Raw genomic sequence first — 14,330 nt, forward strand, 5'->3', positions numbered from 1 at the left:
TTATATTCTCGCTCGCTATGCGTTTAATTTATTCGACATCACTATTCAACTCGAAATAATTTTACAAACACAACGCAACTTACTATATGCGAAACGGTCGTATTTTAAAAATGTTAAATATTTCGAGCTAACTTTCTTACATATACATACACGTACAATAAACAACTCAAACTAACTTCATCATATTGACGGTTCCGATCCTTTTTTTAGGCAATCTTCATGTCGTCAAAAACACGCAGACCATTATGTATACCAGGTACTAACCACGTGTATCCAAATACACCCATGGTTACGTTTTTAATTATGTAAATACATAGCACTACATTAAATATGAATATTCAATCCGAAAAGCCCCGCCGCATCGCGCATGCCACTTTTTCTAGTTGACACTCAATGAAAAGTATCCAGGACGTCACAGTGTGTATGTATAGTATCAGAAGGTGTGAAATTACAAATATAATCCTGCTGGAGGTGTGAAATTACGCATATAACCGTGTAAACGGCACCAGCTCATGATAATTAGTATTAGTATATATTATAGATTAATATTAATATAAAATAGAATATACGCAATTATATACAATAATCTATGCGCAATAGTCTTATGCGTCATAGGCACAATAGGCTACACCTATGATGAATTGTCATATTTGGCATCACAATTCGTATATAATACAAATAATCCTGAGACGTGTTGTTAAATTCCTAATATTACTTTTTTCTAGCTTTATCTTTTTCTCAGTATTTGTTGTTTAACAAGTGTTTGGTTAACCGCGCGTTGCGGTGGTGAACTCATTTCTGTTACGTGTTTACATAAGTACTTATGAAACTATTACATAAGGCCATTACAAAGACGTATGTTGCTTACGAAAGTGCATACAAAAGTTGCTACAACTGGCATGTGATATAGTCATATAGGTAGTTAAAAGAAAACGTTTTATACAACTACACAACATACTGCTAGCATTCAAGTAAGTTTACACAAAAGTGATAGTTGCTGGAGGTGGTTTGGTTGCAGCTCTCGAAAAACCTTCTACTAAGAGCACAACTTTTACTAAGCTCACAACTAATTTGCAACAAACTCACTAACAAACAGCCTGAATCACCTATATTATCAACTAATCAATTGAAAACATAACTATATCATCATCCAACTGTTGACTTGAAAAAATAAATAGATAATTATTTCAAAAATTAAAAAATCAAGATAACACGCAAAAGATACGTGGCTTTTACCTTATACACAGGTCGTCTTATAATCACATACATGTTTCACCCTATTCCTGCAATTTGTTTAAAATTGTAAAAACATGGACATATTATATATTTAAGCAACGAATTAGGAGAGCATAAACCTAAAAGTCGATGATGGTCTTTTAATATTAAAACAAACCATAAGATGATGCTTACAACATTTGTTAATATGTATATAATGTGAAATAATGTAACATAGCAAAAGAGGAAGAAAAAAAATGAAACAAAAAATAAAATAAAAAAAACCCTCAAATTACCATTGAGTAGAAGAAATATTAAAGATGATATAAACTTCCAGTGACAACCTAGGAGAGTTCAGCTGAAAGGAAATTTAGAGATGATTCAGTAAGCAACATAACCATTACACTATAGTAAATGAACTTGATAAACCTTACCATTTCATCCAATGGCATGCCATTTCATCCAATGGCATGCACCATTAGGCAGTAGGAGTTTCATTTGGTGGATTTCTAGCAACCCATTTTCAATAGACTTTTGCCTCAATAGTCTTTCATGTTTCAATAACATAAAGTTTAAGAGAATTACATACAATATATGTACATGGTAGTAGGCAATATTATGTAGGTGTTAAACATGGTGGTTACTATAATATGTGATCCATTTTGACACACACGTTCTTGTGTACCTCTTGCAATTAGCAACTCCATCAACACAATATGAAACCTTTGCCATTCAACCTGGGCACTCTTTATTGTAATAGCACCTGGCTGAAATTAAAACAGTCGTTAAGCTAGCTAATATTTACATTAATACTTACATAAAGTTATTAAGCCAACCGAGCAGGTACCTAATAGTGACATCAATATTCACATCAAGTTTCCTAACCAAAATAGCAGGTTATAGTACTAAACTAAAAATCTGGTAGAACCTAACAATGGTTTTAGAGGAATAGTTGGAGAGGTTGGGACATAAATTAAAATAGACTGATGACCTAAAATACATATTATACAAACTGAACTCATGTTATTATAATCTTCTTGCATACAATAAAATAAATAAAACAAACTGGGTCAAAGGATTCAAACAATGAAACATTAAGCATGTATCTCAATCGCAATAAACGAAGAAAAAAAAGAAACTGTAGCATTTTAGGGTTAGCAAAAAAAATTCCTACAAAGCAGCTGTTCGAACAGACCTTTAATACTCTCAATTCGACTTTTGCAATTTCTCAACCATTCATGTAAACTTCTGTGCTTCCAGTAAAATGTAAGTTTGAACACACGACTCTGCTCGGTTTGTCCCCCTCCTGCAAAATCAAAGACAAAATATCTTAGTACAATGTAACTTTCGTAATCACATTTAGTACATATTTATCAGTTAAACACCACGAAACCCTGGCCCATTTAAAGCTCTTACCCATTTTGCCACCTTATTCAATCAAAAATAAAGAAAACTCAATAACAATATTTTACCCGGTTTACTCACCGCACATGAGCATATAGTAACACCAACATCTGCTAGGGTTTTTGTAATATCAGCAAGCATGCCTATAATAATTAATAATCGGTATCAAAAGCAGATAATAAGAAAGTCGAAAGAAAAAAAAAACAAAACAAAAGGTGCACTTTGGTACCAAATCTAATGTGAAGTGGTATGGTATTCGACATTCGACAAAACAATCAAAAAGGAAACTCTTAGAATATTCCCCCATTCATTCCAAATATTTTACTTTGATCGATAGGATCGAATACAATTAATGAAAAGTTGAGAAGATTATTAGATCTTCTTCTCGTTGAAACATCTTCTAATTAGCTCGAGTAAAATCAGAACCACAAAATAACGAAAAACTCTTCAATGGAAATCGAAACACATGAGAAGTGGCGACCGTACCTGTAGCAGCAGCGGTTGCGGGGGATGGCGACAGAGGCGATAACAGAACCGGAGATGACGAAGAAGTACACGATAGCGGCGGCGATGACGGGAATAACATCAATGACGTCGATGGCGTTAACAGAGGTGGTGGTTGTGGCCTTCCAGATAACTATTCACAGCCTTGGTGAGTAGGTGACAACGAATTAGAGATGAAGAATCAGACGAAGACTGGTGAAGAGGGTGACGATGGTGGTTACGCCGGCGAAGTTGGTGGCGAGGGTGATGTCTAGAAGAAGGGTGAGAGAGAAGCGAGTCGATTACAGGCGATGAAGTCGGTGGTGCTCGAGGGTGACGTCGTGGTTGTGGCGATGGAGACGTGGGTGTAGGACCAGAAGCAGGTACTAAGAGAGTGAATGGAAGGATCGAGAGATATTGTGTGTAAATCCTAACCAATAAATATCTAAGAAAGCGAAAAGTCGAAATTACCCTTTAGTTCACTATTGGTGAATAGTAAATAAAATTTACTCAATTGTAATAAGTATAATGTCAGTTTTCAACCTAAAATTACAATATCGTTTTTAGTGTTTATCAAAGTTTTAAGTAGCAAGTAATGAGTTTTCAATATTTTGACGGAATGTGATTATAATTATAATTTTTTATGTATTTAGTAGTGTTAAATATTTTTTTTACCAGCAAAAAATGATAATATATCTATCTATCTATATATATAAAAGAGAGATTAAACAAGCTGACATGTCATTAAGACCCTAATTATAGGTAATTTTGCCAAGTGGAATATCCGCATGTACTTTTCACAATCCACAATTTTACGCAAAAGAAACCAGGTAAATAACAATTACTAATTAAATTAAATAAATAATATTTGTTAATTACTTGATGATTAATTAAATAAATTAAAAAACAAACGGGTTCAACCCCATAACTTATTGAAGTGTCGATCTCCCCATGTAGCCCTAAATTAGGATTTGCAAAGTTATTGTATCAAGAAAAAATGCCGATCTAATCTATATGTCGACTAATTAAGCGTCTTCATCACATATATATTTCAATGATTATGATTATTCTCTTCAAAAAATCAAATCGATAATCTATCTCCATGTTAGTGTTAACGAACTGCACAAAGGAACTAAAGTATATGAAGGTCCTGTATAAGGGTGAACGAGTGAAGGATGAATAACAAAAGATTAACATGAATATCAAGTGGAGATGATATTGTTACTTTTGAAGGTGCCTTTCAACTAATAATACAATAGTAAAAATTGAAGAAGATGAATGAGCCAGAAGTCAAAGGAAAGGGAGATAATAAAAGCTGTTGAGAATTAAAAAGATGTAATGTTCTTCCCTGTGGCAACTCAATGTTGTAGATTTTGTGATGGCCTTATCACATGAATATCAAGTGGTCAGTACGTGTATCTTTGCATTGTGATCATATATAAATAGAGATGGTAACATTGATTAAGAATAAATGGCAAACTAACTGTTCCAAAATCTCACAATTAATGGCGGTTTTAATAACCGTGCAACGCACGGGCTCAAAACCTAGTAAAAGTAAAACCTACTTTCTAGCAAGGAAGTGAGTTTAAAAAAATATTTAAGGTTTTTAATCCACCTATAAAATAGGCCAACTTCGTATTCGTGGGTCATCTATGTTACTTGGTAGACACCATATTCTTGACCCAACTACTACTAGAACAACCTCATATTTGCATATGTGCTGCCGTTTAGCCGTCTTACATTTGCATATGTCCCCGGAAACATATTTAGCCACAAAATTCTATGCCTAAAGGATCAATTTCGGCCTTTATAACTCTTATCCCTAAGGTTTCGAATCCGAATTGCATCAGGGATTATCGGCCTATTTCGTTGATTGAAGTGCAATAAAAAATTATCACGAAAATATTGGCTAACCGGTTAACGTTGGTTATTGATAAGATTATAAGTAAGGTTCAGTCGGCTTTCATAAAAGGTAGACAAGTTCAAAATGGGCCGGTGATCGTTAGTGAACTAATGGGTTGGTGTAAAAAAGAAAAAGAAAAAGTTAATGATGTTCAAAGTGGACTTTGAGAAAGCTTACGTCACGGTGAACTGTGATTTTCTCGAATACATGATGCGGATTCTAGGCTTCACGGAAAGATGGAGGAATTGGATTCGTATGTGTTTGATAAATGCCCGCGCCTCAGTCTTGTTAATGGCAGCCCAACCGGGGAGTTTCAGTTAAATCGCGGGTTGAGACAAGGTGATCCTATAAGCCCGTTTCTTTTCCTTATTATTATGGAAGGTTTTCATTTATGTATCAAAAATAAGGTGGATGCGGGGCTCATTCATGGGGTTAAAGTGGAAGATTTGGGTGTAATGACCCTGGATTTTCCAACTTATATTATTAATATTTATTATTAATACGTGCGTTGTACTAAATGTATTCTTATACATTTTACTTGTTACCGTATTTGACTTTCCATGTCCCGACTTGTCTTTTCGACACGTGCTTTTCTCGAATAATATTTCGAATATTATTTACGTTCATAATTAATTATTATTAATTATTTCTAATTAACTAATGTAAGTAGTTAATTACTTGGGCTTGTTGCTAAGTTGTTGCATACTTATACATGAGCTTTTATTTTTGAACTTGGGCTATCAAGCACACCCTACATTTCTTAATGGACTAGTTAGTGAGCTTATCATATTAATAGTGATTTATTAAGGTTAAACATAGATTAATTAGGTGTTGGAGACAAGAATGTCTCAAGCATGCAAGCACCAACTTTCCATGCATTTAACCTTATACTCCTTCCTAGCATACACCACCCTCCCACACTTGAAAGATCCATTTTGACTTCCCCTTTTGAGCCTCAAAACCGTCAACCTTTTGGTGGGGAGGGAGTTCAAATTTTCTTTTTTTTGTGTGTTACTTATATGCTAGTATTACTTCATTTTACACACACCATACTTACACCACTTCTTTTCTCTAAACTTTTCTCTCTAAATTGTAAGTAAAAACTTTATTTTTCTTTCATCTTTTTCCTTTAAAATTCACCACCAAGTATCATCATCAATTTACTTGTTGTTGTTAAACATCAAACTTTCTAGTTTGTATCTTCATGAATCTTGCTTCTTCCATCCTTTGTTTGATGAGAAATCAAGAACAAGGATCTAAGCTTGTTAGCTTATGGTTCTACACTTGAAATATTATAAAGATCTAAAGTTCATAAGCTTTAAGATCTTACTTGTGTTCATGTTTTGTAAACTTAAGGTTTATTTTCTTAAGATCCAAGCTTTGGCTTGAATCTTCTCAAGTATGAAACAAACATGAACTTGTTACTTGTAACTTTAGTTTATTTCTTTATTTTTTTATTTTAAATTCGTGATTGTATAATATTGGTCAAGTATTACTAGTTAAACTTGATCTCATTTTTCTTGAAACTAAAGTTAAACTTTGTAAATTCAAGAACATGGAAGTTAAACTTTCTAGTTATAACTTCATACACTTATGTTGGATCTAAGTTTCTATAGCTTATGGTCTTCCAATTTTGTCTAAAACAAAAGCTCATAAGCTTATATACATTCTACAAGATTAAAAATCTAAGTTTCATAACTTATGGTTTTATTAAAGTAAAGATCCAAGTTATATAACTTAGGGTTTAACTTAAGAACACTAGATCTAGACTTTTTTGTCTAGGATCTTCAAGATCTAACTAAGATCTAAGATCTACAACTTAAGATCTTGTTTATTTAGTTTACATTCAAGTTTATAGCTTAATATTACTATTAGAACTCATGTATGTGTCGGATCTAAGATCTTGATGTAACTTTGGTTCATCAACCTTCTTACAACCCTTAAATGAGTTGTGCTACATATCTTAGACATACACTAGTGTCATGATGGTCAAAACTTGGTAAAGATGATGTAAACACATCAACGAGTTGTACACTTGAAGCTACAAGCATCAAGGATGAGAACCGTGATGAGCATCAAGCACCAAGAATCCACCGGAGCACTTTGCTTACTGATTTCTGGATCTGATCAGGCTCCTGGGCTACTGGAAAAGTTTATTTCCAGTTAGTTCAGTTCGAGTAGATGACTTTTCGTTTAAGACTCGTCTTAATCCGACCTACGGTTTAGGATTTATAGCCTTCCGAAAGTCACTACGCCCTTATAACGTTGTGCTAAAATTTCTGACCTACTCATACTTAAACCGTCTCCACGGTCAAACGAAGATGAGTTTGGTTCTGAAAATTGGTCAGAAACTAGGGGACTCATATATGGAGCCATGGCCACTGGTCTCACCTCATTTCAGTTTGTATAGAGGTCGTGGCGGCTGAACGAATCAGCCTTTGTTTCGATCTCTATTCTTGATTAAAAACTTACTTTACTTTTTACTTATGTTGTTGATGATGATGATACTTAAGACCTAATTTACATACTTTTAAACCTTTGGGAATGATTTACTGACTTAGTAACTTTTGACTTAGGTTGAGGACCTTTTGGACCAACTACTTGCTTACTTATCATGTACCGACTTTACTACTTTTCACTGTGAGTTATAGCATCCCTTTTTACTTTAACTATTTTGGGAACTGAGAATACATGTGCTTTTTACGTTTTACATACTAGGCACGAGTACTTAAACTTTATATATGTGTGGGTGATATAACGGCATAAACTTTCCCCTTAGCTCGGTAACATTTAGTCATTGGTTTTTGAACCGGTGAACGCGAATCTTAGATATGGATCCATAGGGTTTGACATCCCCACTCGGGCTAGTAGCGCTAGCATTTAACGGGTGTTTAATACTTCGAAAACTTACGCACTCGCCAAGTGTACTTTTAGGGGGAGATATTACGTTAAGTTAGTTACCAAGTGCCCACGGTTAAGCATATACTTTTCATACTGTTTTGAAATACCAAATCTCGTGGCTTACCTTACATTACTGTTATACTTAAACTATAGCTCACCAACATTCGTGTTGACGTTTTTAAGCATGTTTTCTCAGGTGCTTAGAGGTTTGATGCTTCAGCTGTAGTTGTCTTGCTGTGTAGACTCCCGCTGATTTTGTTAGAGATGTCTCTGCATGAAACGTTTACCTTGCATTCACAAACTATGTTACTTTTGAAACAATGAATTTGTAATGACCATTGGGTCTCGTACTTATGGTAATTGCTTCTATTCATAGGACCATACTTTCGTTTGTAAAACTTTTGATGTTGGTTATGACATCACCCTTTCTTATGAATGCAAACTTATTTTAAAACAGCATATAGTGTTTGACCTTGTAATGATCCTGTTGTTGATGATCCGTACACGTTAATTTTGTACGGGGCATCACATTTGGTATCAGAGCATTGGTTGTAGGGAATTAGATTGCATTAGTGAGTCTAGACCAGACCGAGTAGGATTCACTAATATGACTAATCTACAACTTGCTAGGTTACTTGTTTCTGTGGAACTTACTGCATGCTGCTGTTTACTTTTACTGCTATATGTCGTATACTGCTACTTGTTTTCACTACTGCATGCTACTATCTACTTTCGATTGCGTAATACTTGTTATTATTGCCATGCTATTTACTGCTATAGATGATCTAGACTGTCGTAGTTACTTTGCCTAATACGTGCTTGCTATATGACTTACTGAAATGGAAAAAGTTATTTTTCCTTGTTCGGATGTCGGATATCCCGCCCATCATCATTGACTTGGACATCGACTCAGAATCATCTGCCACCTCTCCTACTACTGCTGCTGACTCACAGATCCCGTCATCGCTACCCTCCAGTGACTCTGGCGATTCATCCTCTGGGGACAGTAGCCACGCACCTGACCTGATGATCATCTCAGACGGAGACGAGGACCCAGAGGAGATTCCAGCTCCACCTAGCCCAAGACTCCCGGAGCCACAGCACCATTCCGGTGGTGCTGTGATTCCTAGGGAAAAATGGGGACGGTCTTTTCCGTAATGAGCATGGACATTGGGCTAGACGCCTTCCTGATGGACGTGTCGTGCCGATCCCGCCTGGCAGATACCGACTTGTGACTACCGGCCGAGCACATCCGCCTTCAGATGATTCAGACGACTCATCATCCGATGACTCCAGCGAGGAGGATTCCGACAAGGATTCCGACGAGGACCCTGAGGAGACGCCCGTGCAGCCGCCCTCTACCCCACCGAAGAAGCGGTATCATTTCGATGGTACTGTTATTCCAGGGGTTAACGGAGGTAGACCGTTCGTGGACGCACGCGGACAGTTGGTTAGGGTTACCGCCCGTAAGCGGGTTGTGCCTTACCCTGCCGATCCATTCGTGCGTAAGGCTTCCCTTTACGCACCGTCTACTTCTGGTGCTGGACCGTCTGTACCACCAGCTCCACCAGCACCATCTGCACCATCAGCTCCACCTGTACCATCTGCACCGCCTGCCCCACCAGCATCCCCCGTCGTCGAGGAACTGACAAGGGAAGTGCATATCCTCCGTGCTCGAGTAACTGAGCTCGAGGACTAGGTGTCCCACATGATGGACATCCTTTACCCACCGTCACTATAGGGCTATTGTATTAGATTTTATTATGTAATCCCGTTTGTAGTTTCATGTTTTACTCATGTATTGTACGAACCTTATGCGGATGTATGCAACTTTCTTATTAATGAATGAAACTTAGTGTTGTTTAATTTTTGTACGGTGTTCTATTTACGTTACTATATGATGATTTTGTGGTATCTGTATCTAGTTGCATTACTTAATTAACATGCGATGTGTTGATTCCATGTTGGTTACCATATACTGTATTATTATTTATTGAATGCTGGATTTTGACTTAAGTCGAAATTTCTGTTTCGGAGATCAATGGCAAATGGAAGATCAATGCCCACAGTAGCACAGATTGAGGAGATGATAACTGAACGGGTAGCCACAGCTATAGCGGATATCAACCCCCAAGCTCCACCGGTTAACCAGCACAATCATAGCGGGTGCACCTATAAGGAATTTCAAAGCTGCAAGTGAAAGGACCCGTTCATATACATTATAAACGATTCACAATAGTTGATTACATTGCGAGGTATTTGACCTCTATATGATACATTTTACAAACATTGCATTCGTTTTTAAAAGACAAACTTTCTTTACATCGAAAATTGACAGGCATGCATACCATTTCATAATATCCACTATCCAACTATAAATTGACTTAATAATAATCTTTGATGAACTCAATGACTCGAATGCAACGTTCTTCGAAATATGCTATGAAAGACTCCAAGTAATATCTTTAAAATGAGCAAATGCACAGCGGAAGATTTCTTTAACACCTGAGAATAAACATGCTTTAAAGTGTCAACCAAAAGGTTGGTGAGTTCATTAGTTTATCATAATCATTTATTTCCATCATTTTAATAGACCACGAGAATTTCATTTCCAGTTCTCATAAATATACGTCCCATGCATATAGACAAAAATAATCATTCATATGGTGAACACCTGGTAATCGACATTAACTAGATACATATAAGAATATCCCCTATCATTCCGGGATCCTCCTTCGGACATGATATAAATTTCGAAGTACTAAAGCATCCGGTACTTTGGATGGAGTTTGTTAGGCCCAATAGATCTATCTTTAGGATTCGCGTCAATTAGGGTGTCTGTTCCCTAATTCTTAGATTACCAGACTTTAATAAAAAGAGGCATATTCGATTTCGATAATTCAACCATAGAATGTAGTTTCAATTACTTGTGTCTATTTCGTCAAACATTTATAAAAGCGCATGCATTCTCAGTCCCAAAAATATAAAGGGTAAAAAGGCAAATGAAACTCACCATACTGTATTTCGTAGTAAAAATACATATAACGTCATTGAACAAGTGCAAGGTTGGCCTCGGATTCACGAACCTAAATTAATTATATATATTTATGTGTTGGTTAATATTTGTCTAACAAATTAGGTCAAGTCATAGTGTACCACAATCCTAATGCTCGAGACTAATATGCAAAAGTCAACAAAAGTAAATTTGACTCAAAATAATTTCCAAAAATCTATACATGATTAATATATAGTTTAAATATCGTCGTTTTATATTTTTAAATATTTTTAAAAGATTTATTAGAGTAAATAATATAATTTATTTATTAATAAATAAAATTTTATATTAAATTTATATAATAAAATATACTTTTATATATAGTAAGTAATAAAATTTATAGGGTTCATTTAATATCATAAAGATAATATGATAGATATTATTAAAGTAAGTTATTACACGTAGTAAAATATGTTTGTATCACATATTTATTTGATAAAATAATATCTATAATGAATAGTAAGTAAAAGTTGTATTATTTTGTAATAATAATTATTATTATAAAAATATCAATATTTATAATTACTAAGATGACATTATGATAAAACGATAATTCTAATTATGATAACTTTAATATTTACGATAATTTTTAATATTATCTTTAAAAATAATAATTCTATTTAAAATAATAACAATAATGATATTTTATAGTAACAATGACATTTCTATTAAAATGATAATTTTTGTTAAAATGATAGTTTTAATACTAACGATACTTTTAATAATAATAGTAATGATAAAAAATAATAAGAACGATAATTTTATCTAAATCAATATCTTATAATATTTTAATTTCATCATGATACTCTTACTCATTTATTCCTAATCGTTTCGTTTAATAGCTTTTAATCGTCTTTTATATCGTGTTCATAATAATGATAATAATAGTAATCAAAATAATTAGGTGTTACAAATATTTGTTTTAATTACACTAATATTAATAATGATAGTTACTATAACATTACTAACGATAATACTAATAATTATCCTAATGGTAATATAGTAATAATAATAATAACAATAACAATAACCATTTTTAAATAATGATATATATATTAATAATGATAATGATGATAATAATAATAATACTAATAATAATAATAATAATAATAATAATAATAATAATAATAATAATAATAATAATAATAATACTAATAATTGGATAATAATAATAATACTAAGTATAACTTTAACGATAATAACGATAGTAATAAATAAAAAAAATAACAATTTTTAATGATAAATCCCTTTTATTGATAAAGATAATAATAATGATAATAATAAGATAAAACTAGAACGACGATAATAATAATCATTTTTAATAAAAATATCGAAAATTCAATTGATTATAACTTCTAATTCGTTCATCGAAACCATTCGATATCTAAAGGAAAAGTTCTTAATTTTTCGCTAGCTTTCCAAGGACATGCATATCTTATACCTTATCTCAACCGCAAGTGTAACTAATTCAAGATTCAACCTAACCTGTCTAAGGGCAATATCAAAAGTACAAGCATGCATAATCCTAAATACTCGAGCACTAGTCAGGGATACACTATTAGTATGTAAAAGTTAAATTATGAGTACTCACGTATCAATATTGAGATTCAATATTGCAGGAAAGGTACGTAGACGCAACGAAAATGATAAACACTATATTGACCTCACGAGCATACCCATGAACCATACTCAATCACCTCCATAGCTATAACTCATAATTTCCTTCATCCTATCCTACTCGAAAAACACTTTTGAAATCACTCGAACAGCACTCCGTCGTAATATTTTATGTATACTAATAATATCTTGAAATAATACGGAGTAAATATATATACGTAAATCGATTGAGAGAGTTTAGAGAAAAATATTTTCAAGTTTCTATGAAATAATGAAACCTATTGAATTCTATTTATAATAGATTTTTGAATTATTAAAGTGAATTATTAAAGTATGAATTATTAAAGTGAATTATTAAAGTATGAATTATTAAAGTGAATTATTAAAGTATGAATTATTAAAGTGAATTATTAAAGTTAAAGTAAAATAAAAATAAAGTAAAGGTAAAGTTTAAGTATAGTAAAAGTATAAAACTATGTACGTATAATACGAGTATAAATATATATAATATTAATTTAAATCGTTATATATATTTAATAAAATAAAATATAAATATCGTTATCTTTATCATTCTAGTTAAGTAATGAGTTGTCAAAAGTGGTTCTAGATATTTATAAAAGTTATATACGTTTTAATAATAAAGTTTCTTTTAAACTGAAAACGTTTTTTGTACGTTTGAAACTAAATAGTTCAATCGAGTCTTTATGAGATTCAATCTTCCACTATCCTTTGTCTAGTTCTCAATGATTGACAATTTGTTCTTATTTATAAATCACTTTACCATTTCTCGAATATTGTTAAAATGGAAAGATTTCTCAAATCAACGTGGGCCTTTCAACAGAGACTTGTAATCATAATTCAATATATCTGATAATTCAATCATTTGATCTTATCTTCTAATTCCATTGATAAACATTTTGAAACAGATACAATCATGTAAAGTATTTAATCTAATATTTTGTTTACGTTTCAAGTTATAATATATATACACATATACATATATAATCATATTCGTTTAATGGTTCATGAATCGTTGGAACTTGGTCGAGGTTGAATGAATATATGAACATAGTTTAAAATTCTTGAAATTTAACTTAACAAATATTACTTATCGTGTCAGAAACATATAAAGATTAAAGTTTAAATTTGGTTGGAAATTTCCGGGTTATCACAGTACCTACCCGTTAAAGAAATTTGGTCCCGAAATTTGAGTGGAAAGGTCGTGAATGATAATAAGTATGTTTTCATGATGCATACGGGCTAAAAATTAGAGTTTTATCATCAGCGAATAATTTGGATAAACAATCCATTTATATGAAGAGTACGAATGAAGCTAACATAGAAGAGTGAAATGAGTAAGTGTAGATTTATCTTATCATTTGACGTAGATATGATTGATTCCCAGATTTCAAGGGATTTAAAGAAAATCTTCTTAATAAGATTTGACTCTCCGGTAATCAAGAGAATTAGGATCCGCTTTAAATGCGATCGTCCATTTTAATTGTTCTGTCGGAGATTTTCTTATAAATTCACCTCCTTCGTTTCCTTACAACTCACACCTTCTGTTGATGCATTTTATGCAAGTCCCTAGACATCTACCCACGTCCATTGCAGGTACAACAGTTTACAGGCCACCATGATTGCTCGTTATTATCCTATCCGTGTTTGTATGTGGTTACAGGAACTGCAGGAACGAGATTTAGATGTTTGACTATGTTAGACTTAGTTAGACGTACGAGTGAAGCCTCACTA

At 33.2% G+C, this 14,330-nt stretch overlaps 1 protein-coding gene across 5 annotated transcripts; it reads right to left on the reverse strand.

The window, feature by feature from the left end:
• Nucleotides 1–754: 754 nt before the first annotated feature.
• Nucleotides 755–3,455, reverse strand: LOC139855733 (uncharacterized). Of its 5 annotated transcripts, none has more exons than XR_011761536.1 (6): nucleotides 3,106–3,455; nucleotides 2,688–2,762; nucleotides 2,411–2,521; nucleotides 1,650–1,978; nucleotides 1,512–1,573; nucleotides 755–1,283 (listed from the first exon to the last, which is right to left on the reverse strand). XR_011761536.1 is itself a non-coding variant. In XM_071844985.1 (4 exons), the coding sequence occupies exons 1-4, from the start codon at nucleotides 3,203–3,205 to the stop codon at nucleotides 1,797–1,799; spliced, it is 468 nt and encodes a 155-aa protein (XP_071701086.1). In that variant the 5' UTR covers nucleotides 3,206–3,455; the 3' UTR covers nucleotides 1,507–1,796. The 5 variants fall into 5 exon arrangements, 1 of the variants encoding a protein (XP_071701086.1); XR_011761538.1 differs by having other exon boundaries at nucleotides 755–1,106; nucleotides 1,237–1,283; nucleotides 1,512–1,978; XR_011761537.1 differs by having other exon boundaries at nucleotides 755–1,118; nucleotides 1,237–1,283; nucleotides 1,512–1,978.
• Between the last annotated feature and the right edge of the window lie 10,875 nt (nucleotides 3,456–14,330).

This window comes from Rutidosis leptorrhynchoides, chromosome 6, assembly GCF_046630445.1.
Source record: "Rutidosis leptorrhynchoides isolate AG116_Rl617_1_P2 chromosome 6, CSIRO_AGI_Rlap_v1, whole genome shotgun sequence".
Taxonomy (NCBI): domain Eukaryota; kingdom Viridiplantae; phylum Streptophyta; class Magnoliopsida; order Asterales; family Asteraceae; genus Rutidosis; species Rutidosis leptorrhynchoides.

Excerpts from the sequence above, each read along its gene's own strand:
- LOC139855733 (XM_071844985.1), bottom strand. The coding sequence starts at position 3,205 with ATGTTATTCCCGTCATCGCCGCCGCTATCGTGTACTTCTTCGTCATCT. Across the intron at positions 2,522-2,687 it reads ATGTGCGGTGAGTAAACCGG|GAGGGGGACAAACCGAGCAG; the intron begins GTAAAATATTGT and ends TTGATTTTGCAG. Across the intron at positions 1,979-2,410 it reads TCGAATTGAGAGTATTAAAG|GTGCTATTACAATAAAGAGT; the intron begins GTCTGTTCGAAC and ends AATTTCAGCCAG.